Source organism: Larimichthys crocea, chromosome VI (genome assembly GCF_000972845.2).
Source record: "Larimichthys crocea isolate SSNF chromosome VI, L_crocea_2.0, whole genome shotgun sequence".
Taxonomy (NCBI): domain Eukaryota; kingdom Metazoa; phylum Chordata; class Actinopteri; family Sciaenidae; genus Larimichthys; species Larimichthys crocea.
The window spans coordinates 12,624,554-12,651,426 of record NC_040016.1 but is presented as its reverse complement, the minus strand read 5'-3'; the positions used below and the strand labels follow the sequence as shown (position 1 = coordinate 12,651,426).

The 26,873-nt window shown below is 43.2% G+C and overlaps 1 protein-coding gene across 2 annotated transcripts in view; it reads left to right on the top strand.

The window, feature by feature from the left end:
* skib (v-ski avian sarcoma viral oncogene homolog b) overlaps positions 1-26,873 on the top strand; it is a 31,203-nt gene that overhangs the window by 2,059 nt on the left and 2,271 nt on the right. The window contains exons 2-6 of one of the 2 annotated variants that reach the window (XM_019262967.2): positions 24,993-25,106; positions 25,309-25,404; positions 25,505-25,748; positions 26,226-26,500; positions 26,642-26,872. In XM_019262967.2, the coding sequence (XP_019118512.1) occupies positions 24,993-25,106; positions 25,309-25,404; positions 25,505-25,748; positions 26,226-26,500; positions 26,642-26,872 (960 nt within the window). Of the gene's footprint in view, positions 1-24,992; positions 25,107-25,308; positions 25,413-25,503; positions 25,749-26,225; positions 26,501-26,641; position 26,873 lie in introns of both variants that reach the window. The other variant, XM_019262966.2, reaches the window with a different exon arrangement.

The following is a 26,873-nucleotide window of genomic DNA, read 5'->3' as shown; positions in this document are numbered from 1 at the left end:
TGCTGTCCAGGCTCCTTGCGTGGGTCAGAGATGTTTAGTATGGACAAAGGGCCAGGAGACGAGGTGGCTGTTCCTTCGTCACAGAGCAGCTGTTGTGTGGGACTCTGCTAATGAGTGGACATCTCTGTATGCATCACCATGGTGCTGCTCCAGTCTGAGCAGGAGCCAGGAGATGTCTCACAGGGAAACCTCAGTACTCTCTTTAAAACACACACACACACACACACACACAGTTGGGTTATAGAAACATGTCTGAAATAACGACAGGAGGAAGGTTATCAGCGATGGGAGAAATGACGAGATTGCGTTGATTGCATCTTTTGTGTTTTGGTTCCCAATTTAGAAATATTCAAGTTATGGTGCTGAATGCAGCACACAGGCATCCGCAGTTGATTTATGTCATGTTTTCCCACAAATTGGACACAGACTTCTTGGCATAAATTTTGGACAGTCAAGAAATATCTGTCTTTGCAAAAAAAAAAGATAAAGAAAAAAAAAAGAAGAAGTCTTGCACCTGTGGCTAATTTCTTCCTAACTGCAGTCAGCAGGTCTTGATGTGTCACCTGTGAGTTATATATTTTCTTCAAAATGGTGAGTCCCGCGCTGACAGTCTTTCAGTGTGTGTGATATACTCAGGGGCTGAGCATCATGGAGGCAGCGTGGCAGAGGGGGCAGTGCGTGTTTGCTGTGGTTCACTGTCATTCGTGTCCCAGTTAGCAGACAGGCCTGGTCCTCGGGGAGCTGCACACCAGCGCTCTCCCATACATCAGCCTGACAGGCCAAGCTGCTGAAAGGCCGGACGGGGGCTCGCAGACCGCGCTTGGCTCGGCTTACCCATGAAACAAAAACTCAATGTTATCGGCCTGCCTCAGCCTCCCTCTGATGTCAGAGTGTTTTATTAATAAGAGAGAGCCTCGAAGGTTACCTCCTCTGCCTGTATCATCTGTCTAGACTCCCACCTGATCTACTGTATGAGGTGGTTGGTGCAGATACAGCGCTGCTGGAAGACACTGCTGGAGAAGATAATTGCTGATGAAGCATATATTTTTTGTGGAATAGTTTTGAAGTTGCTGGAGAGATTAAAGTGTGATTCAGGGTTATTCCACATTTGTAGTGAGGGGTGAATGTAGAAAGTAAAACACAACCGGTTATGTTTGAAGCAGCCTCCTCACAATAGCAGAAGCACAGATAAGAGGAGGGATTGATAGCAGTGAACCATTGTGTCTGTTTTGTATTAAATCCAGCATTCGGTCATTTAGCTCTTTGCCTAATGTGCAGATGAGGGCTGAGAGGTGGCTGCAGACTCTCTCATTCAGAAGATGCAGAGTGTGTGCGAGCCAGGCCTTGACATGTGTTGTCAAAGGGCTCTAACCCCTGACCTTTCCCCAAAGACACTGACCCAGCCTTCCCCCATCCTTTTCACACCATCCAATCACGTGCCCTTGTGTCCAGTCCACTGGCCAGATGGCTGTCTGATAAAGGACGGAGGGACATATAGTGGGTGGATGACAAACATTACCTTCGACTGCAGCGTCCACTAAAACACCATTTCTTCAATTCAGATCCCGGATGATTATTTTGCTGACACATGGCAAAAAAAAATGTCGGGAAATTTGAATTTAGAGTCCAATTCAAATGACTTGTATCATTGTGTTGAACGTTGCGTGTAATAATTCAAATGTTAACTTTTCTGATTAGCATGAAAATCTTCAAGTAAGAGGATTGGTACTGAGAAAAAACCTCTTTACCTCCAAAGTTAAATACTTCTGAGCATTAAGTGTAAAAAAAAAAAAAAAAATCCCTAAGAAGTGAACGCAATATGATCAATCATATGACTGAGTGGAGAGTAAACGGGGGTTCTGGAGAACTGTGTGGACCCTCCTTAATGGAATGGATATTAAATCCATTCAACTGAGGCCAATGTATGCCATTTCTCATTCCATTGTTCTCCTCACTCGATGAAATTAGCCTCAAACCTGGAGCAAACCAATAAGGTGTGTGTCAAAGGGCCAAGGCTTGTGTGTTTTGAGTTATTAGTTGATATTGGAAGTGAATGAATGAATGAAAAATACTCATTCCTCTATCAGGTAACTGTGTGTTTATGTGGACTTGTATGTGGGTGTCTTTATGTAGGTTGTGTGAGTGTGTTTGCATGTAAACAGGCGAGTGTAATGACTGGATCAGCTGTGCGGGGCCAGATTAAAATGAGCTCTCTGCCGGCTCATTTCCATTCCCATCTGTCTGCTGACCTCTGGGAAGCCCTGAAAGCTGACATGGTTCATCGCTTTGGTCCTTGATGGGCCTGTCTGCCCAGTGTTGACCCAGTCAGCTAAGACCCAAACCCACCCCCCATCATCCAGATACACATCCAGACACGTTTGATTCAGATTTAGAATTTTTGTTTTGTTTTTTTAATTCAACTCTTCAGGCAAATTCACGTTTGTTCGTTGAGTTTAATTTGCCTTCTCCTAATTATCCTTCTGTTGGAAAGATAAGTCTTTTGAGAGCAGTCGCCTGACCCCCATCCCTCCCTCAGTGTCTAACTCCTCACTGACCAGCCTGACTCCCTCCCCACCCCCTCGAAGACCAGTCTTTGCAGTGATTGCTGGAAGGACTGTTTTGGCCAAAGCAGGGACGGTGTGTCAAGGCAAAGGGGTGTCAGGAGTTCCCAGGGGTTGTGGCCTTCATTCTTGCAGCGGTGACCCCATGTTAAAAGAGTGTCAGCTGGGGTTCTGTCATGGGTGATGTGTGCTAAAGACCTGCCGCCTCCTTTGTTTGAGGGCCGGCCTTTCAGAGGCTCTGAAGTGCAGCCATTTCTCTTTGTTAGTGCCTTGTTTCTTTAGGTGCTGTGTGGATAGGTCTGTAACCTCCAGCCTCTTTCAGGGTGGGAAAGCCACACTTGTGAATTTGCCATGTCACTGGTTTCCTGGTTATGTAGTGGTGTCTGCATGTCTGGTGGAGATAAGGCTGGGCAATAATACAGTATTTCTGTTTATCGACTTTCAGCAGAATCATCTTTAATGGATCTTATCGTGACATTCTTCCCCAAACATCTGTTGTTAATTAACAATTCTGATAATCAAATTAAAATCTAACAAAATTATTGTTCAACCAATCAAGTGGATTATTTTGTATGTGATTCTGATTCTTTGAAGTGCTATATACCAGTATTGGAAAACATTATTTTTATTATTGTGAAAATGATTTAAAATATTTTATCACAATATTTTTGCCCAAATTTCCACATAAAGATGAAGTTTTCAGATCCTTTAAGTCAAAGCAGCAAAACTACAATGTAAAAATACTCGATTACAAGTAAAAGCAGCAAAACTACAATGTAAAAATACTCGATTACAAGTAACTTGTGTGTGCAAAATCCAGTAAAAGTACTTACATCAAAATGTACCTAAAGTAAAAAGCAAATAACTCCCGATGCCGGAAAATGCTCCCTGTTGTTATTATATTTCTTATACTGTATTATTTTAATATAATTTCACCTTTATATAACTAAGAAAGTCCCATAGAGATTTTTCCTTCAATGGATTACTGACCAAGACAGACAGAAGACCCAACTATGAACAAGTAAATTAAAACATGTAAAAAACAACAACAACAAAATAGACAGTATTACACACATAACAATCCAAAAAATAAAAGTGCGGTACCTGCCATGAAACAATATCAGTTTAAGCAACGACACCCCCACAATTCTGTCTCTAGGTCATCCAATATGGATTTAAAACCATATGAATCAGATATTTTAGTTTTTTAATGTTCTGTAATACATTCCAGGAGATACTGTACATTATGTTGTAATATTTAATAGTGCATCATATCATTGAAATTATCATGTGTTTTGTACGTTAAAATCTGTAGTCAAGTAATTACAGTGAAGTAAAAAATAGTATACTCAAGTACAACTACCTCTAAATTATACTTAACTACATTCCTTTGGTAAACTGAATTGTTGATGTTTTGAGATATGCAAATATAAAATGCACATATAAAGGCACACATGTACATATATGTATACACCCTATATTATTTATATGTTGTACATATATACATGCTTTCATGTTAACAAGTTAAATTAGATTATAAGAGAGCTGCTCCTGAAGTGAGTTTTTAGAGGCAATTAAAGAGGAAACACATTTCTTCTCATTTACACAGTATCTAGTCTCATGTTTTGTAATATCAGTCATGTCATTACACTGCATATCAAGGCTCTGTTTCTGATGATCTTATATGGACCATGTTTTGCTTCATTCCTCTTTAAAGCCCGATGACAAAGCACAGTGCTAATGTGTGAAATACTTCTTGTATAACTAGTGGAGTGAGGGAGGAGGATGATTAGTGTTGATCAGTGATGATGAGACGAGGGAGGAGATGAGGACTGACTGTGACTGCAGTCAACAAGCCAGTCAGTCAGTCAGTCTGTGGCAGAACAGATGCCCGTATTGGGTTAGTGTCATTCCACAATCATCATCAATTCCTCCTCGATCACCTCCTGATTTCCAGCTCTGTGATTAAGAGTCAGGCCCATCTGGTGCAGAGACAGGAAATCCTGGAGTCTGCATCTGCTGCTGGCTGAGCTATAAGCTGCTGCAGTCGGGGGGAGCGGGTTAAACTCTGATAATCCTACATTACCCCTGGAATGCAGAGACCACAGCGCACATCAAAACCGTCATCTTCTCTGGACAGCGTCTTCAGGAACACAGATAGACTCAGACAGACTGAATGTCAGCCATGGACTCTCTCCTCCTTCTCTGGCCCACTCAAAGCATCCTCACAATTTATAACTAGTCCCTCTGGAATTTTGTAATTAGAGCATGAATTACATATACTGCAGAGAGTATGTTACATGGAGAAGCTAACAATGTAAATGCACAAACCAATTCAAGTGCTTTTCTTTTGGGACTTTACAGGCCTGAGACATGAGCAGGATTGCAATATTTATTCCCTTAAAAATCCTCTCTGTCTCTCCTTAATGACCTGCAGCTCTAAGCTACATGACTGTTAGACCACATTGGAGATGTGCTAATGGAGCTCCAGCCAGAGCAGAAGTAGGCCCTGCTGGTGCCATATGACAAATCGGCATGCTGCTCTCGCCTACAATCCGCCCACCGACCACCTCCAAAGCTATCATAAGGATTAGCTCACGCAGCTAAACCAAACAGACTGCTCAGTGTTCAGACAGCATTTGGTCCAAATCTTGTTCGTGCCTCCTGTTTTGATGGCTAGCAGATCACAATCGGGGCCGCTATTGGTTCACTTGCAACTGGTACGGTGCCAAGTTGCTTCACAGTGCTGTGTGTGGCTGCCGCGGGGGTGAAAAAAAAGGGAGAATGAATGTTTTAGGGATTTACACGGCTGCCTTGCTCTTTGGGATATGCATAATTAATATTTTGGATTAGGATGGTTTAGATTAACTTTTGAATTCTCTGCTGAGACGGCGAAGCGGAGGAGACACAGGGAATCTACTTTTGTCTTCGTCTGCCGGTGACATAAAAGATCAATTCTGTCGAAATAGTTTGCATTAAAGACGTGTTTTGTGCGTGTGGGAAGGCGTGTACCTCAACATTTAGAGGCCCCTGTCAGACTCCACGCACTCTCAGAAAGGACTCGTCCTCAGTTGGAGTCTGCTCCGTGCGCTTGTGATTGGAGGGCGGCTGTGGTTGCTAAGCAGAGCTGCTCTTCCTGTGCTAAATAAGAACTTCGTGCTCTCTGGCTGGTGGGCTCAAAGAAGCGCGCCAGAACACACGCATACACAGACACACATATATGTACACACAGACCTCACAGTGCATAGACCTCTTAGAGTACAGAGACCTCACCCTCCTCCATTCATTGCCCATCCTCTTTCATTTTGACCTCCACGCTGTGACTCGATGAGTCTCTCCTCCTCCTCCTCCTCCTCCTCCTCCTCCTCCTGCTTTCCTTTCTCCAACTCCACCTCCTCCACTCTGCATCACACGCACTTCTCCCACAGGTCAACACTGTATAAAGCTCCTCTCTCCATCACTAAGACCTCCTTGTCTGACACCTCCTCTGCCCCGCCACCATCGCTCACCTCCTCCATTTGACACCTCCTCGACCCTGTAGGACACACACACACACACATACACACATGCACACACGCACACACACACACACACATACAGACACAGGCTCTCCTCCACTGAGATCTCCTACTGCACTCCCCCTCACACTGCATTATACTTAGATCTCCACCTCCACTGTAGTGAGCACATGCTGTATCAGTCTGTATTCAGACTGGCCTACATACGCCGCACATGTATCACTGTACAGGGGTGTGAGAGCTACTTGTCTCGTTTTGAAGAGATGAAATCTTGCCATCTAGATAGATAGATAGATAGATAGATAGATAGATAGATAGATAGATCTAGAATATAGAAAGAAATGGAGAGGTAGTGCGAATTTTTGTTAGGATGACCTCATAACCATCTCCTCCTCATTTCAAGAGGCCACGTAATGAACGAATGGATCCACATTTTCGTCTCTCTCCTGACTTGCTGTGTGCCATTACAGATGCCTGTCATGTCATGTATCTGCTGTGCCTCCAGGACATTGCACCTCAAAATTTGATCCAGTATTTCGAGAACTGTGTGCACGTCCACATATACTGTAGCACTCTCTGAGGTAACCCGCCAAACATGGTTTATTTTGGCACTGGGTTCTATAGCAGAACAATCATTCAGTGTTAGTGGAAAGGTGTAAGGCCCCGTGTGCTCTTCAGACCAACATGCTCTTCAGCTCAACACGCTTTCTTGCAGAGACGGAGCAATGCAGCATTGTCAGCAGGCACCCGTATCAAATGAATTCAGCACAGCTGTCCTAGCAGACTCTGTTGCAGCGAGGGGGGGAAAGTTATTTATTCAGTATTACAGTCACCCCAGGATCCGTCATGGTCACCTTTTGCACAGCGTCATCTGGTCAGGTGGACCGTTTTCCCTCTTTGACCTTGTTAGTTTTGTTTATTACCTCGTCGAAAAAGCACAGTGTACTGTATCCCTGCAAATGCATCCCGCTTTTGTTTTTCGAAGCGTTAGCCGCCTGCCCCACCTCGCTCTCACTTTCGGCTCTTTCTCCCTGCATCAGTGTAGCAGGCTTTACATTTACAAAGACAGGCGTACAGATTGGCCACAGTTGCTCACATACTGAGGGCACCTCTTCCCTCACCCCCCTCGCTCCCACTTTTTGCAGGTGTCTAATAGTTGCAGGGTTGCCCCGCACTGTGCTCGCTGCGCCGGCTGCCCAGCAGGGCTGCCTGCCTCTCTTGTCTTGTGGCGTTGACAAGCGTCTGGCTTTATTTCCAGTCCGTCGACGAGCACAGACACAGACGGCCATGGCCTGAAATAGAGCAGGCGCACCCTTTATCCTATAATGAGGGGACTGTTATAAGCCTTGTGTCTTAAGCAGTGTATGGCAGACGTCAAGAGAAGCACTAATACACACATCATCTTAAAAAGCTGCTTTTCAGATTATCATCAAAAACTAAGTAATGACCTCTGCTTTCGGCGCCAACAGCCTTAATCTGCTGCACAGGAGTATGTGTTTTAGCGTAAGGTCATGTGACCTGTTATGATCCGATGAGGCCCTTTACTCATGAGAATGGAAAAGTGAATATCACATGAGAGTTTTTGAACTAGAAAATATAACACAAAACATTTTGGAGATAATCAATTCACTTGTGACCTTGTATCAACTGAATGTGTTAAATCAAATGAAAACATGACAGTCTGCTCAGGGCATCTGTCCCATATGGAATGTATGAATTATTCCAGAGGTAATAGCAGGGCATTGTTGGTGCACTCATCTTCACAAAGACGCCTATTTCTGCATGACCATATTTAATTCACCCCTTTCAGCTGCCGAACTGTACAGGCTGCTGATATAATGAGTCCCTCCAAAGAGATTAGTCGCCCTATCATCAACACAGCTCCCTAATTTCTCTGCCTTTGTTGTGGTGCAGGCTGTACTAAATGGGATAAAGGGGCTTGGCCGGACACAGTGGGAGGAAGTGGCTTTTGTGTTGCTAGCAGGTGCAGTGGAATGACAGTTTTGGGATGTATGCGTACATGCATGCATGGGTGTGCACGTGCAGTTGTGTGTCTGGCCAGGCCAGGAGGGTATGTGCTCCCTGAGTGCCGCTGAGATACACCAGGAACCTCTGGAGCTCGACTTGAACCCTCAATCACAGGGTTCCTCAGGGGTTTGCAGTAAATTCTTCAGGCGAATGTTTTTTTCTCCCCTTCCTCCTCCTCCTCTTTCTCTCTCTCTTTTTCTGCACACATCTGGTGAACAGCGCTAGCACCCCTGTCATCTTTTACTGCGTTGAGGTCATTTCCACCCTATCGGTAAAGTGGAAACACATGATGTGCAGGGTTCGGCCTTAATGGGGTGGGGCTGGCATGGACCAGCACTGACACAGCTTTACAGCCAAGAGCCGCCAAAAAAGCCTCTCTGTGGAATGCCTTCGACTTCAAAATTAAAGACATTTGGGGTAAATAATGTTAGAATACATATATTTACCCGCTAGATACTATAATTAGTTACTTTTTTAAACGTGTAGCATGTTTACATGTTTTTCTCTAATGCATGGTTTTAGATATTTTCTGTAATGAAATGGAGGAGCAAAGCGGAGCTGAACATGTCATTCATAGCGCTTCGAAACAGGAAAAAATCGGCTAAGCATTGTTTGGGCTTACAGAAGAATATTAAGTACTTAATGAATACCAACTCCGGAAAGACATGTTTCTCCTTTTGGAGTTTCTGTACCGCTGTTCCAAGTTTTATTTTTGCTGTAAAATTCCTCCCTTCACACGCTTTTCCACCTCTTAATCACGTTATTGAATCCAACTGGTGAGCTGGAGAGACGGGTATAGACTCTTGGCAGATGCTCTGAATAAAGGGTGTGTCCTCAAGTTTAATTGGGATTCTCCTTTAGCAATAATGTGGATTTCCTCAATTCGGCGCCCCGCTGTGCCATTCTTCCTCAAATACTTCACACCACAGCTCACAGTGTTTGTCATTCTCGGGAATCTGAGCTCGTCCCATTTGTGAAAACGGACACATTTTAGATGATTTCCTGACAGCACATTGTTAGTATCCGCTTTGTATGAATTAATTCTCCCGTCACGTTGACTAGTTTTTATGGTGTTTTCCTGTCTTACTGAAATATATTTCTTTCAAGCCATCTACCAGCTTTTACATCAGTCATGTAATGAAACCACTGTTCTGCTAGCGATGACTTAAACAGTTAAAACATTTTGCCACTCCTGGATAATTTATAACTAAAGGATCTCAATGGAATAAACAGTTTTAATGGAGTTTTACTGTCTCACTACATGGATCTTAATGTGTCTCCAAGCAAATTCCAGTCACACTGTGGTTTCCATTTTGTGGTAGACAGAGCTGCAGTGTAAAAAGGGGTGGGCTGCATTCAGTCAGTCAGTTACAGTCTGTGGGTAGACTACAGGCAGAGTGGCTGCTAGCAGCAGCTGCATGGATTTTTATTCCTGCTGTCCAACAGGACACTATCATAGACTGCAGCAGCACTCGTTATTGAGGGCACACACTCCTGTGCTGCATGCCTCTGTCCTCATTACCTCTGCAGCAGCTTAGCTCTCTGCCTTTGTTCTCTCTCTTGGCTTGAAACAGGAGAATATGGAGAGAAGTGCTGAGGCTGCAGTTAGCTTGGCTGCCCACAACTTCTGCCGCACAGGAAAAAACATAGCACAGACAACCACCACCCCCCTAAGCCCTCTTGTCTACATATTTCCACAAAGCCAACGCACAGGGGATGCTCTAGTTTGATTCATCATCCTGACTTGGATGCAGGCTGGTTTGCTCAGTGCTTCTTACATTTTGTTTGTCGCCCTTTATTCCCCTGGCTGCATGTTTCGCCTGTATAACTTTAAAGATTTCACTCTTAAGTGTATTTTGTGCACTGGCCTACTGACCAAATGCCCTCACGGCCAATTTGCTGTGTGAAAGGTCCCATAGACTTGTTCCTCAGAGGCGTTAAACAGCAGCCGTGCAGAGTGGCTGGAGGGACAGTAAACTTTTATCACACTAATAACCCACAGTCACAGCTACCTTAATGGCTTAGGCAGCCATGCAAGGGGTTGCCTGGAGGTCAGGTTGAATTGCAGGACATAAATGGTAGATTCCAACCAGCAGAACAAATAAAGGAAGAAGAAAGGAGGGGCATCTGAGGTGAGCAGAGGGGGAAGAAAGTTGTTATTGGAAGAGCAGATAATCACTTAAATTGATTTGCAGTAAAAGGAAGCCATTGATTGGGCGACTCTTTTATAACAAAGCGATCTTTGGCCTTTTAACCCTGTTTCCCACCCAACTCTGCACGCTCACAAACCTTGGACTCAGTCTGAGCATGCCGTCAAAGGGCACAACTCCTACACAAATGACAAGCGAGTGAAAATACTTGCGTTTGCCCAGCACTTGGTGAAAACATCGGTCGGAGAAGTAGTAGAAGGAGCTATGTGAGAGAGGGGATTTGTTAATGGAGTTCAAATCTAAACTTTTTCTCAGATTCCTCTCCCTCTGGCTGAGGTGGACGTGTCTTGAGAGTGTTTGTTTTAGGTGAAGTCAGTGCTGGAACAGTATGTTGTGAACCGCAGGCCAGACTGTGGTTCTGCGGTTCAGCTTCGACCTGAATGCAGACTGCTCTGTTTGTTTTGCTTCTCCGTTTCTCAGGGAGAAATTTAGGCGCTGCCAAAGTCCTGCGCTCACACCCAAGGCACGCAAATAAAACCCCTTCACACAGAGAAAAAAAAAATGTACCTGGGTGTAGTCGCTACATCTGGACCTCACCACCACCCCAGTGCAGGGGTACGCATCTATTGGTGTCTCTGCTGTCCTACTCTCATCTTGTAAAAGGCCTCTTTGGGAGATGAGATGGCATTTGATTGTTTCAGTGGCAGGATGTTTGTGTGTTTTGTTCCAAGCCTTTTCATAAATAGCAGTTTTTATGTTGCTGAGGTCAACTGGTTTTACTAGACTGGAGAGGCAAGTCCAGAGGCAAGGAGGCCTCCCCACCATCTGGCAGCCATAAAAGGGGGAGCAGGAGGTTTTTAGTGGGGGTTTATGGGATGGTAGGGTGAGACATTGAGGGGAGGAGAGACAGAGTGGATGGTGGACTCTGGTTGCCCCCGAGCTGCAAAGCTTCCTCTGCAGTCTGAATGACAGGTCAGAAGTTCATTGCCTTCTTTTTCATCCTGCATCTGCCTTGTAAGGTGAAGGAGGTGACGGTTGGTTCAAAGTTCGAGGGCAAAGGAGAGGACGTCACCGTGAAGCTGTTATCAGTGCTGTGAATAAAGATATATTCTGGGCAAGAGATCTTTGTTTTGATTTAATGAGGTTGCTGTATTTTAAGTCTTTCAGAAGACGGCGCTCAGTGAGTGTGTGTCCCCTTGTTGTTGCACCGCCGTCAGCTTGTTATGCTATGCAGAAGATCAGACCTGAGTCCTACAGATGGTGCAGAATTATGTGGCTGCGTAAACACTGGTGATTCAATGGCTTGGTGTTGTTTGGGTATGCGTCACCCTCTCAAAGCACCCTGCACACCACAGAGTAACGAACAGTAAGTTGTTTTGTGCAACTACAGATCCAGGCTCTCTTTTTGTCCAGGAACAGCTTTACAGTCAGGTGGTGGCTTTATTTTGTTTGCACATCTGACTTCAGTTGGGCTAACAGCATTGTTAAGCCATGAAAATACTGGAGTTTGAGGCCAGTGAGATTCTCATGGAGATTTCAGAGATGAAGACACTCCTGAGAGTCTCAGTTATGTTCTCCTGGAAGATTTCTTTCCCAGTTTTAAGAGCCTGAGCTGGAGCTGTCTGGTCCATCTGAAGCTGGATTCTCTGCCTTATAGGTTTTCCAGAATGGGGTTATCATTGCAGAGGACTGGGCTGCTTTGCTGACTCTGGCACTGATACCTCCCATAGAGATTTCATCTTTTGTTATGCTGCAGCTGAGATGTGTTAACCCTTTAGCCCCTTCAAGATATTTAAGTAATAGAAGGTTATTGAGATCTGTTTCGCCCACTTTAATCTCTGTGAAACACTTCCATGCATGTACAGTATGTGCACATATTTGTTATGCTGTCAACGCGCTCGTTATATAAATTACTTATCTTGACCTCATTCTTTAAGCTCGTCTTGGGTTGGGTTTTTAGCCCCTCTGCCACTTCGCACAGTTTGTATATGAAGAGGGGAAAACTGCTGACAGCAAAAGAATAAGAGCGTGTTTGGCAGGCACGCCCTTGTAGGTTTCTGTGTCACTCAACTCTAATAAATTTTTAATCGTTTCCTTGCTGTGGTATAGAGCTCAACATGGCTCTGCTCAGTCACACGCTAGTTAGGGGGCTCATGCTCTGTTCAGCTCATAAAACAGGAGGGACTGAACGTGTAAGGTAGGGATCTTCACTCATTAAGACCAGAAAAATCAGTAACATAGTAAAAATTTATTCATGTCTCAGTAGGAGGGACAGCTTCATACTTGGTTTTGTACGGTAGGTAGACCGATACAAAAGTTATCAAAAGTTGATTAATATAGTGATACAATAGAAAATCCATTGTTAAATGGTGGTCCAGGTTCTAAAATGTGAATACTTGATTTTTTTTCTTTGTATTAAACTGAATATTTGACAAAACGAGACATTTGGTCATGTTCAAGTAAAACTGAAATTATAATCTGCAGAGTAATCAGCTATAAAAAAAATAATAATTGGAGTTTTGATTTCTCTGATACCTTTGAGGCAGACACCACAGTGTAATCTATAGCACCGCAAGCAATTTGAACAGCAGCAACCTCAGTGGTGGCAGTGTCATTTCAAAGTCCTTATTATTAGGTTCACTGGAGTGTCTCCAAAAATTATCATGACAATAGTATTAAATATACTTCCATTGCCAAGAACATTGATTGCACTTGACAAACTTCAAAGAATGCATCAAAGGCACCTTCAAAGGCAACCACAGTGAAAGACTCCAGAGCCAGAGATTCACTGAGAGGCTCTCAACATACTTTGGGCTGTTTATTCACTCACATTTTGCATCATGTCAGAGCCTCGAGCTTTAAGAAAAGGAGTGAAATAAAGCACAGGCCCTTGATTGAGAGGTTGGAAACGAGGGACTCTGCTCTTGCTTTAGTGGTTCCGTCCACTGCAGTGATTCAGGGGATAAAAATGTGGCCTGTGTCTCTTTAAGAGCGCTGGCCTGTCTGCAGAATGCATCAGTCCTGTGGAGCAGACACAGGCCAGCAGGAGGAGGGGGGGGTGAAGGGAGGAGCGTGGAGCTGTGCGGAGGGAGGAATGAAGACAGGAGGGAACAGCCGCAGTCTGGGCTTCCAGCCTCCTGGCTAGACTGCTGAAAGTTATTATTGAGTTCCTGTGTAGGGCCTCCCCTCCCTGCGGCATACTCCTCTGTGCTCACTACGAGGTGGACGGGGAGTGCGGGAGAGGCAAAGAGAAAAGTTGGCAGCCTCCCATGCCCCTTTGCAATGACCTTATATGCAACAAATAAAGGATAATTTTGTTTGATTCTGTGTTTTTGCAAGGGTGAAGCCTCTGAAAGCCGTGTAAGACTGAGAGGAACCACACACCCTAAACAGCCTTACAGCTGCTCGACAGCAGCTGAAACTGCGGCCTAGCTCACTGTTGTCTTAAGTTACAGTTTAGCAGACATGTTCTGTTTTCTTAGGAATGGCCTTAACTAGTCAAGACAAGAAGGTTGACAGTTCACCAATGAGAAAGCAGCAAACTAAATCCTCTCTTGGCGTGCTCGGTGATGAGTATGATTCAAGGACAGGTGGTGGGAGGACGACTACTTCGTCAGTCTCCTTCAAATAACTTTGTCTTTACTGTAAATGATGGCAATGAATTCAAAAAAGTGACTCTTGCATGAATATAGGAATAAAAACAAAGATTACAAACAGCTTCGCCAGAGTTTTTTTTTCACGTTTGCAACACAAAAGCCCCTTTTTTTTTTTTTTTTTTTCACTCTACTCACGTCTGTGTAATTAGTCTCTTGTAGGTGATCTTGTCAGCATCCAACCTGCAGGTCTCAGAGATTTGCTAGGAAAGGCCATGGAGATTACATAGTTACACGCATCATGCCCTCCTCTCAAGCCTGTGCCTGCCTGCAACACTAATCCCTGGCCTGCCTTCCCCTTTAGCAGCTACATTAGGGCCACAAAGTGCCTGAGTCTTTCCAGCACAGCCCACCAAGAGGGAGACAGACTTTTATGTAATGCTCTGTCCGGTGTGTTTGTTCTGAACTTGCTGTTGCTTCAAGCGAGGCCCCCTCAGGTTAACAGTACCCAGCTGCTGCCTGTCCTACTGTACTAAACTTGTCATGGCTCTGGCTTGCAAAAAGGCCTGAACCCATGCAGCACCTGAGGCTCGTCAGGTTTTCCTGCACATATCTTCTGTAGCATGTCATGTGCCCTGATTAATCCCAGCATGTGTCTTCATTCATGGTCAATGCGATCATTCGGGCCTCTGTTTTAAAGCCGTCTCGGGCAGGGTTTTGCAGGAAAGCTGGGCGAGGGGGGGAAAACCCTGGCGCTGAAATGGGTATTTTGTGGAGTTCTGTTTGTTGAGTCAGAGCTTAGTTGGGCTCTACTGTTATGTGGTTGCCATGGAGAAAAACACAGGCTCTTGTGCAATAAAATCATCCAGGAAAAGACATTTCCAAGAATTTTTCAGAGTCAAGAAACAGACGGCAAATTGCAGAATTCATGAGGTGCTGCGGTCCACCACCCGCCCCTCTCAGCCCTCCATTTTAGAGCGCTCGTATTCATTTTATAGAAGCTGCAAGGCTTGAGCCCTCTCACCTAATTACTTCTGTAAGAAGATATGTTTTCCTATGAACGGAGGAGGGAAACAAAACCAGTGTTTAAGGATGGAATGTGTGATCTTAGGAACGGATGTTGTGGGTGTTTTATCCCCTATTTCCCTTACAGACAATTCCTTGAACAAGTGGAAACAAGTGAAATGCTATTTGATCTCTGTCAAATATTACTGTATACACATACTCACACTGTGAGGCCCTCGTACATTTGAGTCAGATTGTTGCTCTGCCAGAGAGGAACATTTTCAGAGGCAATGGCTTCTGGCTTAGTTTTGAAAATGTGTTGACAGTTAATTGGTTGAACTAACTGGCTTTCTTGTATTTCTCCTGGAGCTGTAATTCTCTTCAGTTACGTCAAGGCTCCTTATTGCACTTTCATTTAAGGTCTTTAATTCTTACTGTTTCCCGTCTCTCTGAATGGACTGATGAGCACTTTTTAAATAGTGCAGTTTTCCTGCACAAGAAAAACATCTCTATCTACAGTGTAAAGTTGTGCAGTATACAAAGCTACAAAGCTTATAATTTGAAGTGAAGTTCAAAGCTACTTTAACAAAAAATAATGTCTTTAAGAGCCACATGGTGCATCGATGGAGTTAACTTTAATCATGTTTAATTGTCTGAACGGTCTCAGAAACAACAGTGGTGGAAAAGAAATTAGGTTTTCTAACCTGGTGACTGGGGAGCGTTTCAACAGAATGACCAGAATGGTATCTATAAATTTCAGCAGGATTTATTACCTCGGTTCAACCAATTAGCTCCAGAGCAGTTCTCAGGACATATACTGTGTTGGTGAAATGACATCACATGGGACTGAGTGAGCAGTGACCCTAACTTCACCTCGCCCTCTCACAGCTTTTATAACCTCCTCTCCTAAATCCCATCTCTGCCCCCGTCCTGTCCCCTCACACCTCTTAACCTCTGGTATTCATCCCATTTTCATCCTTCCAAATAAACCTGCCACCTGCCCTCCTCTCCGATAGCTACTTAGGGGGGTATGTGGTCATGTGGCTCACCTTACCGTTAGGGCACAGTGGTACAAACCGCAGCTCAGCTGACTGATGAGCTGCTTTACCATTTTAAAAAGTGTCCAGCCCTCGATGGCTTATTGGTTACATGGTTGTTGCTGATTGGTTTATGGCTGAAATTATCTGTGTGTTGCTGAGCTGATGGTTATTGTTGCTCAGATTAAATTATTTAAAGCTCTATGTCTGCTGAAACAATTTTATATATTTAGTCTGCAATATAGGCTTGTAAGGTAAAAACTGAAAAAGGGTCTAGTTAGGCGCTGATTATTTTTCAAAAAAATAAATGAAAAAATCACTGATTTCCTCTGTTTTATGTGATTATAAATTGAATATTTAGGGTTATGGACTGTTAATGGGACAAACCAAGCTATTTTATGATGTTGCCATTCCGTCATTTTATAGATCAAACAATTAATTAATTAATCAAGAAAATAATTGTCAGATTAATCAGTAATGGAAAGAATTGTTATTTCCAGCTCTAGTCATATACATGTCAATAAAACTGTATGAGGAGACATAAAAATGGTGGCCAGTTAAATCCCAGTGACTTTGATTCATGTGTGTCTGCATATTTCTGGAGAGATAAATTCAAAGAGCAGAAGAAAAGAGAGAGTCATAAGGTGATGGTATTTTTACTGAAATACAATGTTATCTGAGTTCTTAGGCTGAGTGTCATTAGGGACTATGGTGGTCTGTTTTATCCCCTCTCAGTTGTTAACATGGAGATCTGACCATCCATCTGGCCTGTCAATCTCTCAGACACTGGAGGTCGAGACCCTGACTGAGTCCAGACTGTTATAACTAGCAGTCCCCATGCAGTTGCTCTTCCCTCCTTCCCGCCCTCAGTCTCCCAGACCTCCTCCTCTCCTGACTTCTTCACCTTCTCTGCCTTGTGAGGGAGGTGCAGTTGAGTCGTCTGGTACCAGGTACTGCGGGTGATATAATGGTCTGTGTATTTGGAGCTGTTACTGTTTGGGTTGCGGAGAGGTTATCCAGTGACATTTTAATCGTCTTTCTGCCTTCTTTGCCATGGTATTAGTATTAATCTGCAGGATTAAAACCCAGCCAGTCAGACACTGGACTTGCTGTCTTGTTGTAGAGCAGAGGGGGAGCGTGCTGACGGAGAGAACGGCGGCGTACACGTCGCCACATATGGGCAGCGGATGCGCTTATCAGTGGTTTTCAGTCTGGAGACATCAGACTTTTGATGAGCGGATGGTTTGTTAACACACACAACTGATTGTAGGTCAGTTTACTCATCATGTAGAGTACTTTTCAGCCTGTTAAATCAGTCATATAATGTCTGCTAAAGTAAAAAAAAATATGTTCAGACATGCATTATAAACAAGGGCCTTAGAGTTTACAAATTGCTACTGTATAGCATCATGGGAAATGTAGGATTTAGTGTTTAGTCATACTATGGACTAAAATATCTCACCCTTTGCTGCTTCTATTTTGATCCCTCTTGTTTTTTCCACCTCGTCCAAAATAGAATATAATGCCCAGTGTTGAAATTCAATCACATATCAGTGATATAAGAAAATATTGTAGGACGTGTAGTTTCAATGAAATAGGTATGTCTATTTTAAATCCCTCCTTTACATTCCAATAATTATTATACAAATTAAGCTAAAATGAATTATCCTTATTAATCTCATCAAAGCAAACGAAGAGATGTTCATTTTAATTTCAGAAATCAATCCCTTGTTTCTCTGTCGCAGCAAATAAACTGGCGCCGATGTCTAAGATATGAGCTGCTGAATCATAGCGGTATTCTTTCCCATGCAGGTGAGAAGTGTAAATACTGACTGTTGTTTTGTGCAGAGGCCACTTACTTGGTTTTAACAACCTTGAATAATGGAACATTTCAAACTGCACACATTATTATTGTGTCCTAAATTATAAACTCAGGTTTTAGAACATTTGAAAAACATGGAGATGCAAAGAAACAGATGAGTATCAGTGTAATGCCAAGAGATTAAGTTTGCATGGCAAAGATGGCGTTGGCACTGCTGCACAGCTGAGATCAAGTTCTGTGAAGGCACGCACAGACGTATGAAGTCCTACTGCCACACATGCTGTCAAGTTTTCTGCAACACGGCTGCATGATACTAGATCTAAAAATTATAACGATATTGACTGATTTGTAATTTTGGAACGACAGAGAAAACAGCTGGAACGCATTGAGGATTTTAGGTGTGGGAAGTATTCTTGCTTATTCCTATCTGGAAACCATTTAAGTCGCCCTGACAAAGACTTTCCCACAGCTTTCCTTTAATTCAATTCAAGAGCAAACAGACCATCTGAATTACCACTGTGTATTCCAGTGGTGTTGCAACCAAAACTGCCTGGTCAGAGCTCCTTTTTTTAATCAATGGATACTTTTGAATAGAGAATGCAGAAAAAAAGAAAAAAAAAGAAGAAGAGGAAAAACAGTCATATCTGCATGACTAAATATTTAATTTGTTTGGATTTCAGCCTGAAGAAATCACTCTACTTCATTACAAGGATATGTTTTGTATGCAGAATCAACCCAAACCAAAGGAGTAATTGGTGTATAAATCTAATTTACTCACAAAAATCTGCAGAAACTCTTTCTTCTTTTATTCATGATGTTCCTGAAAGTTACATGAATACATTTTCAGTGAGAATTCATTTTCCTTTCAGGAGTAAATTAAATTCTATAAACGTAGGTCAGCTCGAGTCTGTCTTTTCTTTCTCTCTTTTTCTGTCTTTCTCGTTAACCTTCATCCCCTCTGGCCTCCTGGTTAGCGCTGCAGCTGCTCCTACATTATAAGTGTGCTAAATGTGAATAGAAGCATAAAGGCATTATGTGTGTGTGAGTGTGTGTGAGTGTGGTATGTTCCAGTAGGCATGCAGGGGAGTGTGTATGTTTCTTCCTTTATTGGTTTGCAGACGCAGGCTTGCGTCTTCCCTCAGATCATGTGCCCTGATGTTTAATTCTCTTATTCCAACAGTGCAGCAGGAGGGCTCAGACAACTATCTGCTGAATTTGGCGCTATGTGCATCTATAAATACACCACTCACAGAGCACGTTTCATTTCCTAAGATAACTTTGCCTAACAACCATACCAAACATGCTCATGCTAATAATGTATAATCTGCAGTGATATCTGTTTCGTGTCTTTTCATTTAGGGTTTCCATGTCTGTTGAAATAACTTATGAGCCCTTTGTAGTGTGAGGTCATCCTCTGTGAGAGACAGACACAGAGCGGGAGAGAGAGATTTTGGACTCCATTGTCAACGTACTGTAAGAAAAGCAGGCGGGCATGTCCATGTTGTTACGGTTGCCATGTTTGGACCTGAAATGGAATTCATTTCTCTCCACGCCATAGTACAGTAATCTTTCTTTTTGTTTGAGCTCACCAGCGAGATGATCTTTTCATTCACTCATTCCAGGGACAGGTTTTTTCATGATGCAGAAACTAGAAATGAAACATGTCATCAAAAGATTATAGAGAGTTTAGTCTGCTTAATAGCTTTAATTCCCATTTGGACATGATATGATTTAACTGAGCGAAGGGAATTAAGCACAGTATAATACATGTACAATATGTTTTCTCTGAAAAAAAAAATCTCCATCTTATTTAGTCAGTCTGTCTATAGTTAAGCCCAAAAAATGTTGACTCAAAAAATCAGCTAGTGATATAAGTAATATAATATAAAATACTATTTATTTTCAAGGACTCAGGGTGATGAAACTTGATTTCACTTGAAACAATGTGATTTGTACTGGGTGTGCATACATTAAAGGCAGATTTATTCACTTGTTTTACGGATTAAGACTTAAAGCTAGTGGTGGGATGTAACTAAGCACATTTACTAAAGTAGCAATATGAGGTAGTGACGTATAAAAAAAATGAATGAATATGAATGAATTATGCTGTATTTGTACCCCGACCAGATACAACAATAAAATGTTCACACGGGCCATTATTATAAATCAACTCACTACATATTATTACTTGAATAAAGGACCCCAATATGTCCTCCACATCTGCTTAAATGACTCAAGTATAGACATGCAATAGAGCAGACAGAAATGCCAATATTAGAACTGGAGAAACAGACTGACAATAGTAGTGTAATAGTAGTGTAATAAAGTGGAAACATGTTGTATATGAAGAGAGTTCTGTAGGAATTACCCTAACTGGTTCAACTGGGGTCATTAGATCTTGTGTAGCATTCATTTTTCGCACACAGCTCGCTTCATGAATGGTTGACAAATGCAAAACACTGCTTTAACGTTCTGTCCTTCTGCCTTAAAGCTATCCTTTATGTGTCAAGCTGTGCAGACCTGATGAGATATTTTCGACCTTTAGGCAGAGCAGCTCGCCCTGCATCCGCCTCAGACCTCATCAAGTCTCAATCCCAAAGACAATTAGGACAATCCAATAAGCTTTACCAACCGTATGCCAAGCCTTGTAGCTCTCTCTGTGTGTGTCCATACTGTCATGGCTCGATACATAAGCAATATATCCTCGAACGAGACACAACGGAGACAGAATAAATTGATAAATTAAGATAAGATTTAACGAGGGGAAATTGGAGCTTGTGCTGTATCTTTGTGGTGTAGGGATGAAGTTTCAGAGATATTCTGGGCAGACACCAATAATTTTCCCCCAGCTGTTACGAGGTGACCACAAGGCTTTATATAAATCAAGGGACCGTCGTACAATTTACGCAGTGAGAGTTGAATAGAAAGCTTAAGGCATCCCTGTGAATATCCACACCAAACTACACGGATCAGATTACTAAAACTAGTATTCTCTCACTTCCAACTAAGGCGGTTACCCGAGTGAGCCGTGCCAGTTGGTGTGCCCTTGAGTGAGACAGCGCCCCACTAAGCACATGTCGATCTGGGGATTACATTCAGGGGTTTAGGACGGGAAAGGAGGCTGTAATCTGAAACTGTTGTGTCTTGTTGCTGTGCACTTTTCTTAATGCCATGCTATCATGCAGCATGCGTTGGTATTGTATGACTGTTGCCCGAGGAAGTTCAGCTGGGGGAACTATATTTGTCTCAGCAGATGAGTGCAGGCCCGTGTTTTATTCCTCGATGATTTCATTTGAGCTTTTTCAGCGCCACAAAAGGTGCTAAAGGGTTTCGATTTAGCCCGCTGTTATCGGCTTTCCCGTGTGAAAAACATGAAAAATCTAACGACTTGTCAACATGTTAAGAATACACAAACGGAGAGTCGTTAAGTCAAAAGAAAAATAGTTCAACATTTGGTGGAAATGCATGAGAAGATTTTCTGTTTGTAGGTTAAATATGAAGGTACAATTAGCAGCCAATTAGAAATAAGAGGGAAGATCTCAAAGATCTCTCTAAACAGCTAAAGCTCAGTAACTCACATGTTATATCTTGTTTGTTTAGCTGGTTGTTTTCAGTTTTGTACCTTTTTTTTTACTGTGTGGTATCTTTCTCATTTAACTCGCAGCAAGAGTGTGAACATTTCCTAAAATGTGGGTAAAGTTCCCAAAACTATTCCTATTAAATTTAATAATCATTTTGGTGTATTAAAACCAGGGTGTTATTTTTATAACATTGGCCATCACTCCTATTTCTAATAATAAGTTTTAACGCACCAGTTTTTTCATCTCTGACAAAAAAAAGTCTGTCAAGAAAAGAAACGCAGCAGCCAGAAGACTGATTGACGATCCTCCAAATCAAGTCATCTTCCTCTCAAACTCCTCCAACGTTAGGTTGAAAGTGAATGAACTTCGCTCTCAGCCAATCAAGATCAAGACATTGTGCTTAAACTAAACCTTCATACCAACAAATGGTAGTGAAATAACAGCTCAATCCCCATCACGCTCCAGTTGGCACCATATTGACAAATTATCCTTCAAGCAGGTCAAATGCTCTGCTCTGAGAATAGATATTGATATGTTTGTGATGTGTTCTGTTTCCCTGTGATTATTTGCCATGCCAGCATGAAAATAGCTGGAGCTTATCCTAGTATTACCATGCCATTATATGGCACTAATTAAAAAATAAAGCATTTCTACTCTTGCCCGACTGCTATTAGACCCTGTTTAGCCTACAGGTTTGCTTTGAAACTCTCCCTCATTACAGCGCCTGAAAGAAATATCATACAATAGCGAGTTGAAAAGGGCAATGCTTGAATGGAGTCTTAAAGGAGAGGCTGTACTTGGCCTTCAAGTATACATTCCTTCAGCTCAGTGCTTCCTCTGTGGTCCCGCTCCCCTGGCCCACCCCCCTCCCACTCAAGACTCAGTTCCCACAGGGGACTCAGCCAAAGCAAACTCCTCAGAGGAAGTCTCCCTCTCTTACCAGTGAGAGAGAGAGAGAGAGAGAGGGACGGAGAGAGAGAGGGATGTCCTATCATCTGGCTCAGTGGGACCTGCTAGGCAGTAGGATGTGCGAGGAGGGTGTTATGACTCCGTGGCCATGCTATGTCTATGATGTGGTGGTGAGTTAAGCCCGTGCGGCTGCTCTCCTGTGAGGTCAGTGTCAGATTTAGCCAGCAGGTCCCTTGTGGTGTCTGGGAGTGTCTGTTTTCTGACTCTATTATGTCTAGCACTCATAGCCTTCCTGGAGCTGCAAACCTCAGGGTAGAAATAGTACCAGACAGGCAGACATCCTTTGTCGGGAAAACAACAGTCACGTCAGTAATTACAGAGTCTGATTACAGCAGGGCAGCAGTTCTTAGAAAACCACTGGCCTTGAGTCAGGCAGGTGAGGGGTCGAGTCACCATTGCTGAGAAGGCTGTAGTCAGCAGGAGGTCTGGGTTAAAAGAATTAACCTACAGTAGCAAACCCAAACAGTATGATGTGTGTGTGCGTGCGTGCGTGTAAATGGGTGTGTGTGTCAGTTATGTGTGAGTATGTGGTTACAGGTTGAACAGGAAGAGTCATGAGAGGAGTGTCCAGACAGTCATGTAACGTGCATTCTTGAAGCAAAAACAAACAAACAAACAAAAAGAAAAAAAAACACACAAAGAGGCATAATAGAAATTAGATGATGGTATGATAAATATTATTTTGTTATGGATTAACTGGTTCCGTGTTTAACATTTTACAAATACATTCATAAATCCTTCTAGGGGTGTCATTTAGCTCGGTTGGTAGAGCAACTGCCCCATGTACGAAGTCTCAGTCCAGGGTTTGAATCCGATCTGTGGCTCTTCATTCCCCATCTCTCTCTCTCCCCACATTACTGTCACTCTTCAGCTGTCTCTATCAAAAATAAAGCTTGAAAAGGCCAAAAAAAAGTCCTTCTATTTCTAGACAAATATATAATCAGATAATACACAAAAATAATTACAGATAAAAGTACAAATATACAATATGTGTATTTCAGAGAGAGCTAATGGATAATAAAAACAGTTATATCCTCAGAATGGTTAAAAAAAAAAAAGCCAAATAAAATATAATGATCTTCAGACTTTTTTTTGTATCAATAAAATGGGATGATAGATAATAATAATGTGTTTAACTGGGAGTTTGGAATGAAGAGCAGTGATTGGTCAGCAGATCTGAGGGTTGCCATTTAATAGAGTAGTCTATAAAATGCAAAAGAAATGGTGAAAAATGCTTGAAGGTGCTTGTTTCATCCGTTTAACCATAAAAAATCTGAAGATACTTATTTAGTTTACGATGATATAAAACAAAGAAGCAAGAACAAATGACTATTAAACTCTTCTAGATTTGCCGACTTATCACCTAATTTTGTTTCAGCAATTTAGTTTCGGATACTTTTGTGTCTGCAGTTTAGGTGTATGGTACCAGACTTGACTAACACCTCCACCCTTGAGCACACTGTACCAGACACACACACTCCCACTCCCCCCCCCACACACACATACACACGTACCCTCCCACATGCATGTCTACACCCGCACCCACCCACCTCCCCAGGCGTCTCGACACCCACTCATAGCTGCGTGTGCACACACACACACATACTTATGCAGCGTCTGGCTTCATGTAGAAAAGCTGTGAGACGTGATTCATTACCAGCCGGGCTTCTCGCTTAATGCTAAATGAGGTTTGTCATTAATTTCCATCTTGAGGTGATTACAGCGAGCAGCGATTAAGGTTTCACAACTACACGCAACCCAACTGGAGTGTTTTTCATTGAGTATTTTCGAAGGTAGACAGAGTAATCGTTTCTCTTGAATAGCACACAGGGAGTGTTTGCCATTCCTGCAGGCAGAATGTCATAGTAGTGAGTAAGAGAGTAGCAGGCAGGTCCGTGCTGGCCTCTGCGCCTGCTCAGGTAAACATATCCTCTGTCTGACAAGTGCAGACCTGAGGGCTGAGGAGGTTAGCTATCTCAACACATGGTCCTGCAGCTTGCCACACACACACAGACATACAGTATATAATCAGACACTCTCGAGATTCAATATTTTATAGCACTTAACAAGGCGGATGCTTCCCTCCTCTGTTTTTTTTTTTTTGAAGCGCAGTCTCCCTCAAACATTTTAAGACTCGGTAGCCCTGCATTAACATGCAACTCCCTCTGAACACTTCAACTCAATCGTCTGTCAGATCTGAATGCAATTACTTTAATTCGTCTCCCTCTCTGTCTCCCTCTGTCTCTATATTGCAATATTTCTGTGGTTCGGGGAGTCGATCTGCTCCACCTGATGGCGCCTCTTCTGCCTGGCAGGGAGCAATGTAGCCCTACTGGCTGCCAGCCAGACCAGCTTGAGTGTCTGCTCAGCTCAAAGCCCTGCTCACACACAACCACACACACCTACACACACGCGCACACACACACACACACACAGACATGAAGACATGCCAAGCTCAGAGACTGAACACTTACACAGATACATCTTCTATCCTCCTTGTCTCTGTATGACTTGTTTTCTTGCCTTCTGTGACTTTTCGGTTTAAAAGGTCACATCATGTTCTGACAAATCTGCGTTGCGTATGAATAATGTCATTTACAGTCATACAGGAGCATTTTTAGAAGCTGCAGACTCTTGAAATATCCATTGTGTTCCATGATGTAATATCTGTACTTTATCTTGACAAGTATCATGATGATTAACCATCTATTCTCGTGTCTCTCCTCAGTCTCCCAGCCCAGTCGCAGCCAAGAGGTCCAAATTTGACAAATTACAATCTCCACCAGCTGACAAAGACAGGAAACCTGACTGGTTACAATCGCTGTCAAAGTCTGCACACAAGGTTTGTACACTGTGTGTGTTGCTAGTGTGAAACCGGATTTGCCGTTAAGCTCAAAGGTCAAAAGTAGTGACAAAAAAGCTGCTGTCCTTTCAAAACATCACATTATCACAGTCTGCTTTGTTAAATAAAGAGGTGTTCGTCATGGCTGATTTAATGTTCAGTGGTAGTTTATACAAGCTTGTTGTTTTGTTTGTTGTTCCAGGATCTGAAACAGGTCCAACTGAAACAGAGACCCTCTGCTTTCCGCCCCTGGTCTCCTAAAGCAGCAGAAAAAGATAAACCAGCTACTCAGAATGAGGTGGAGAGGTAAGTCACCTGAGTAAAGCTGTGATAGTTTCCAGTATTTAAGAGATGATATGTGTTCAATGCTTAAAATGTACCCGTACTGCCTCCGCAGGTCCTTCTCAAAGAGTCACGAGACCTTGGTGGCTCACAATCTGCCAGTAGCTCCCCTGGCCCCTCCAGTCCATCCCAGGGATAGCCATGCTCCTGGGAGAGGGCCTGCAGCCATTTCCAGACCGCTGCAGGAGCTGCATAATGGAGACACACAACCTCTGGCAAAACCGGCCCCCTTCAGTACCGCCAACCGACCAGACGACATGGACACAGATGGAGAGATTGACGTGGACGACTGTGATGATCGTGAGTACCCACCCATGAACTGGAATTTAGAATAATCCAGAGAAACAAGCGGAACACTACAAGAGTCAGTTGATATAAGACACAGATTTTATAGTTACAACTTGTATTACACAGTAAGCCCTGCTGGAAATAAGCCACAGTTGAGCTGATCCAGAGTGATTCCTGTGTAACTCCGCCACCTGGTGTTTAACGGAGGAAGTACAAGAGAGAGAAAAGTTGTCCACAGAGTTTGCTGTTATGTAGCCACGAAAGAAAACATGCAATTGTATGACATTAGGAGCTGTACGAAGAAGGTTTTAGTTTCAGGCTTGGTTTTCTTGCTGATACACGCATGAAAGTGCTCTGTATGGATGCTTTATCACAGTGATTCCCAACTTGTTCAACTTGTGGAGTAGTTCAACCGATGTGAAACACCGTAAAATCATGATTAAATATATGTATAAGCAGGTAAAATAGTTCATTCTCTCTCTCCCTCAGGTCCAGTACCAGCTTCATCCCTGGCCTCTCCTCCATCAGCCTGTGCCAGCGTGTCTCAGACTCTGACCCCTCAGAGTGTTGTTCATCTTCCGGAGGCACCCACCTGGTTGCCAGGGACTGTTTGCACAGAGATGGACAGCCTGAGACAGATGCTGTACGGAGGCACGGACTCCAAAGAAGCCAGAGAAAAAGTCCTGCAGGAGATTGTCAGGCTGAGAGTGAAGCAGGAGGAGAAGCTGGCAGCTGCTGTGCAAGCTAAACGCAGCCTTCAGCAGGTATCACACCCTGTTCTCGTGAAATACTGTAAGATAAGAATGAATGTGTGCATGTTGAAGATGTACGGAAGAATGAAATGACAGTAATCTCTAAAAAGATATCAGAGTTTTAAACATGCAATTATTGTGATGTTTCTACAGGAATTGGAGTTTGTGAGGGTGGCAAAAAAAGGCCGCCTTCGTGAGGCCATCGAAGCCAAGCGCAACCTGCGGAAGGAGATTGAACGCCTTCGCATAGACTGGGAGAGGAAGATGAGGGACGCGGAGGAGTGCTGTGGGCGGCTGAAGAGAGAGTTGGAGAGAGAGAGACAGATGCGAGTTTGTGACAAAGGCTGCGAGGCTGAACGTCTCCGGGTCAAGTACTCCACTCAGG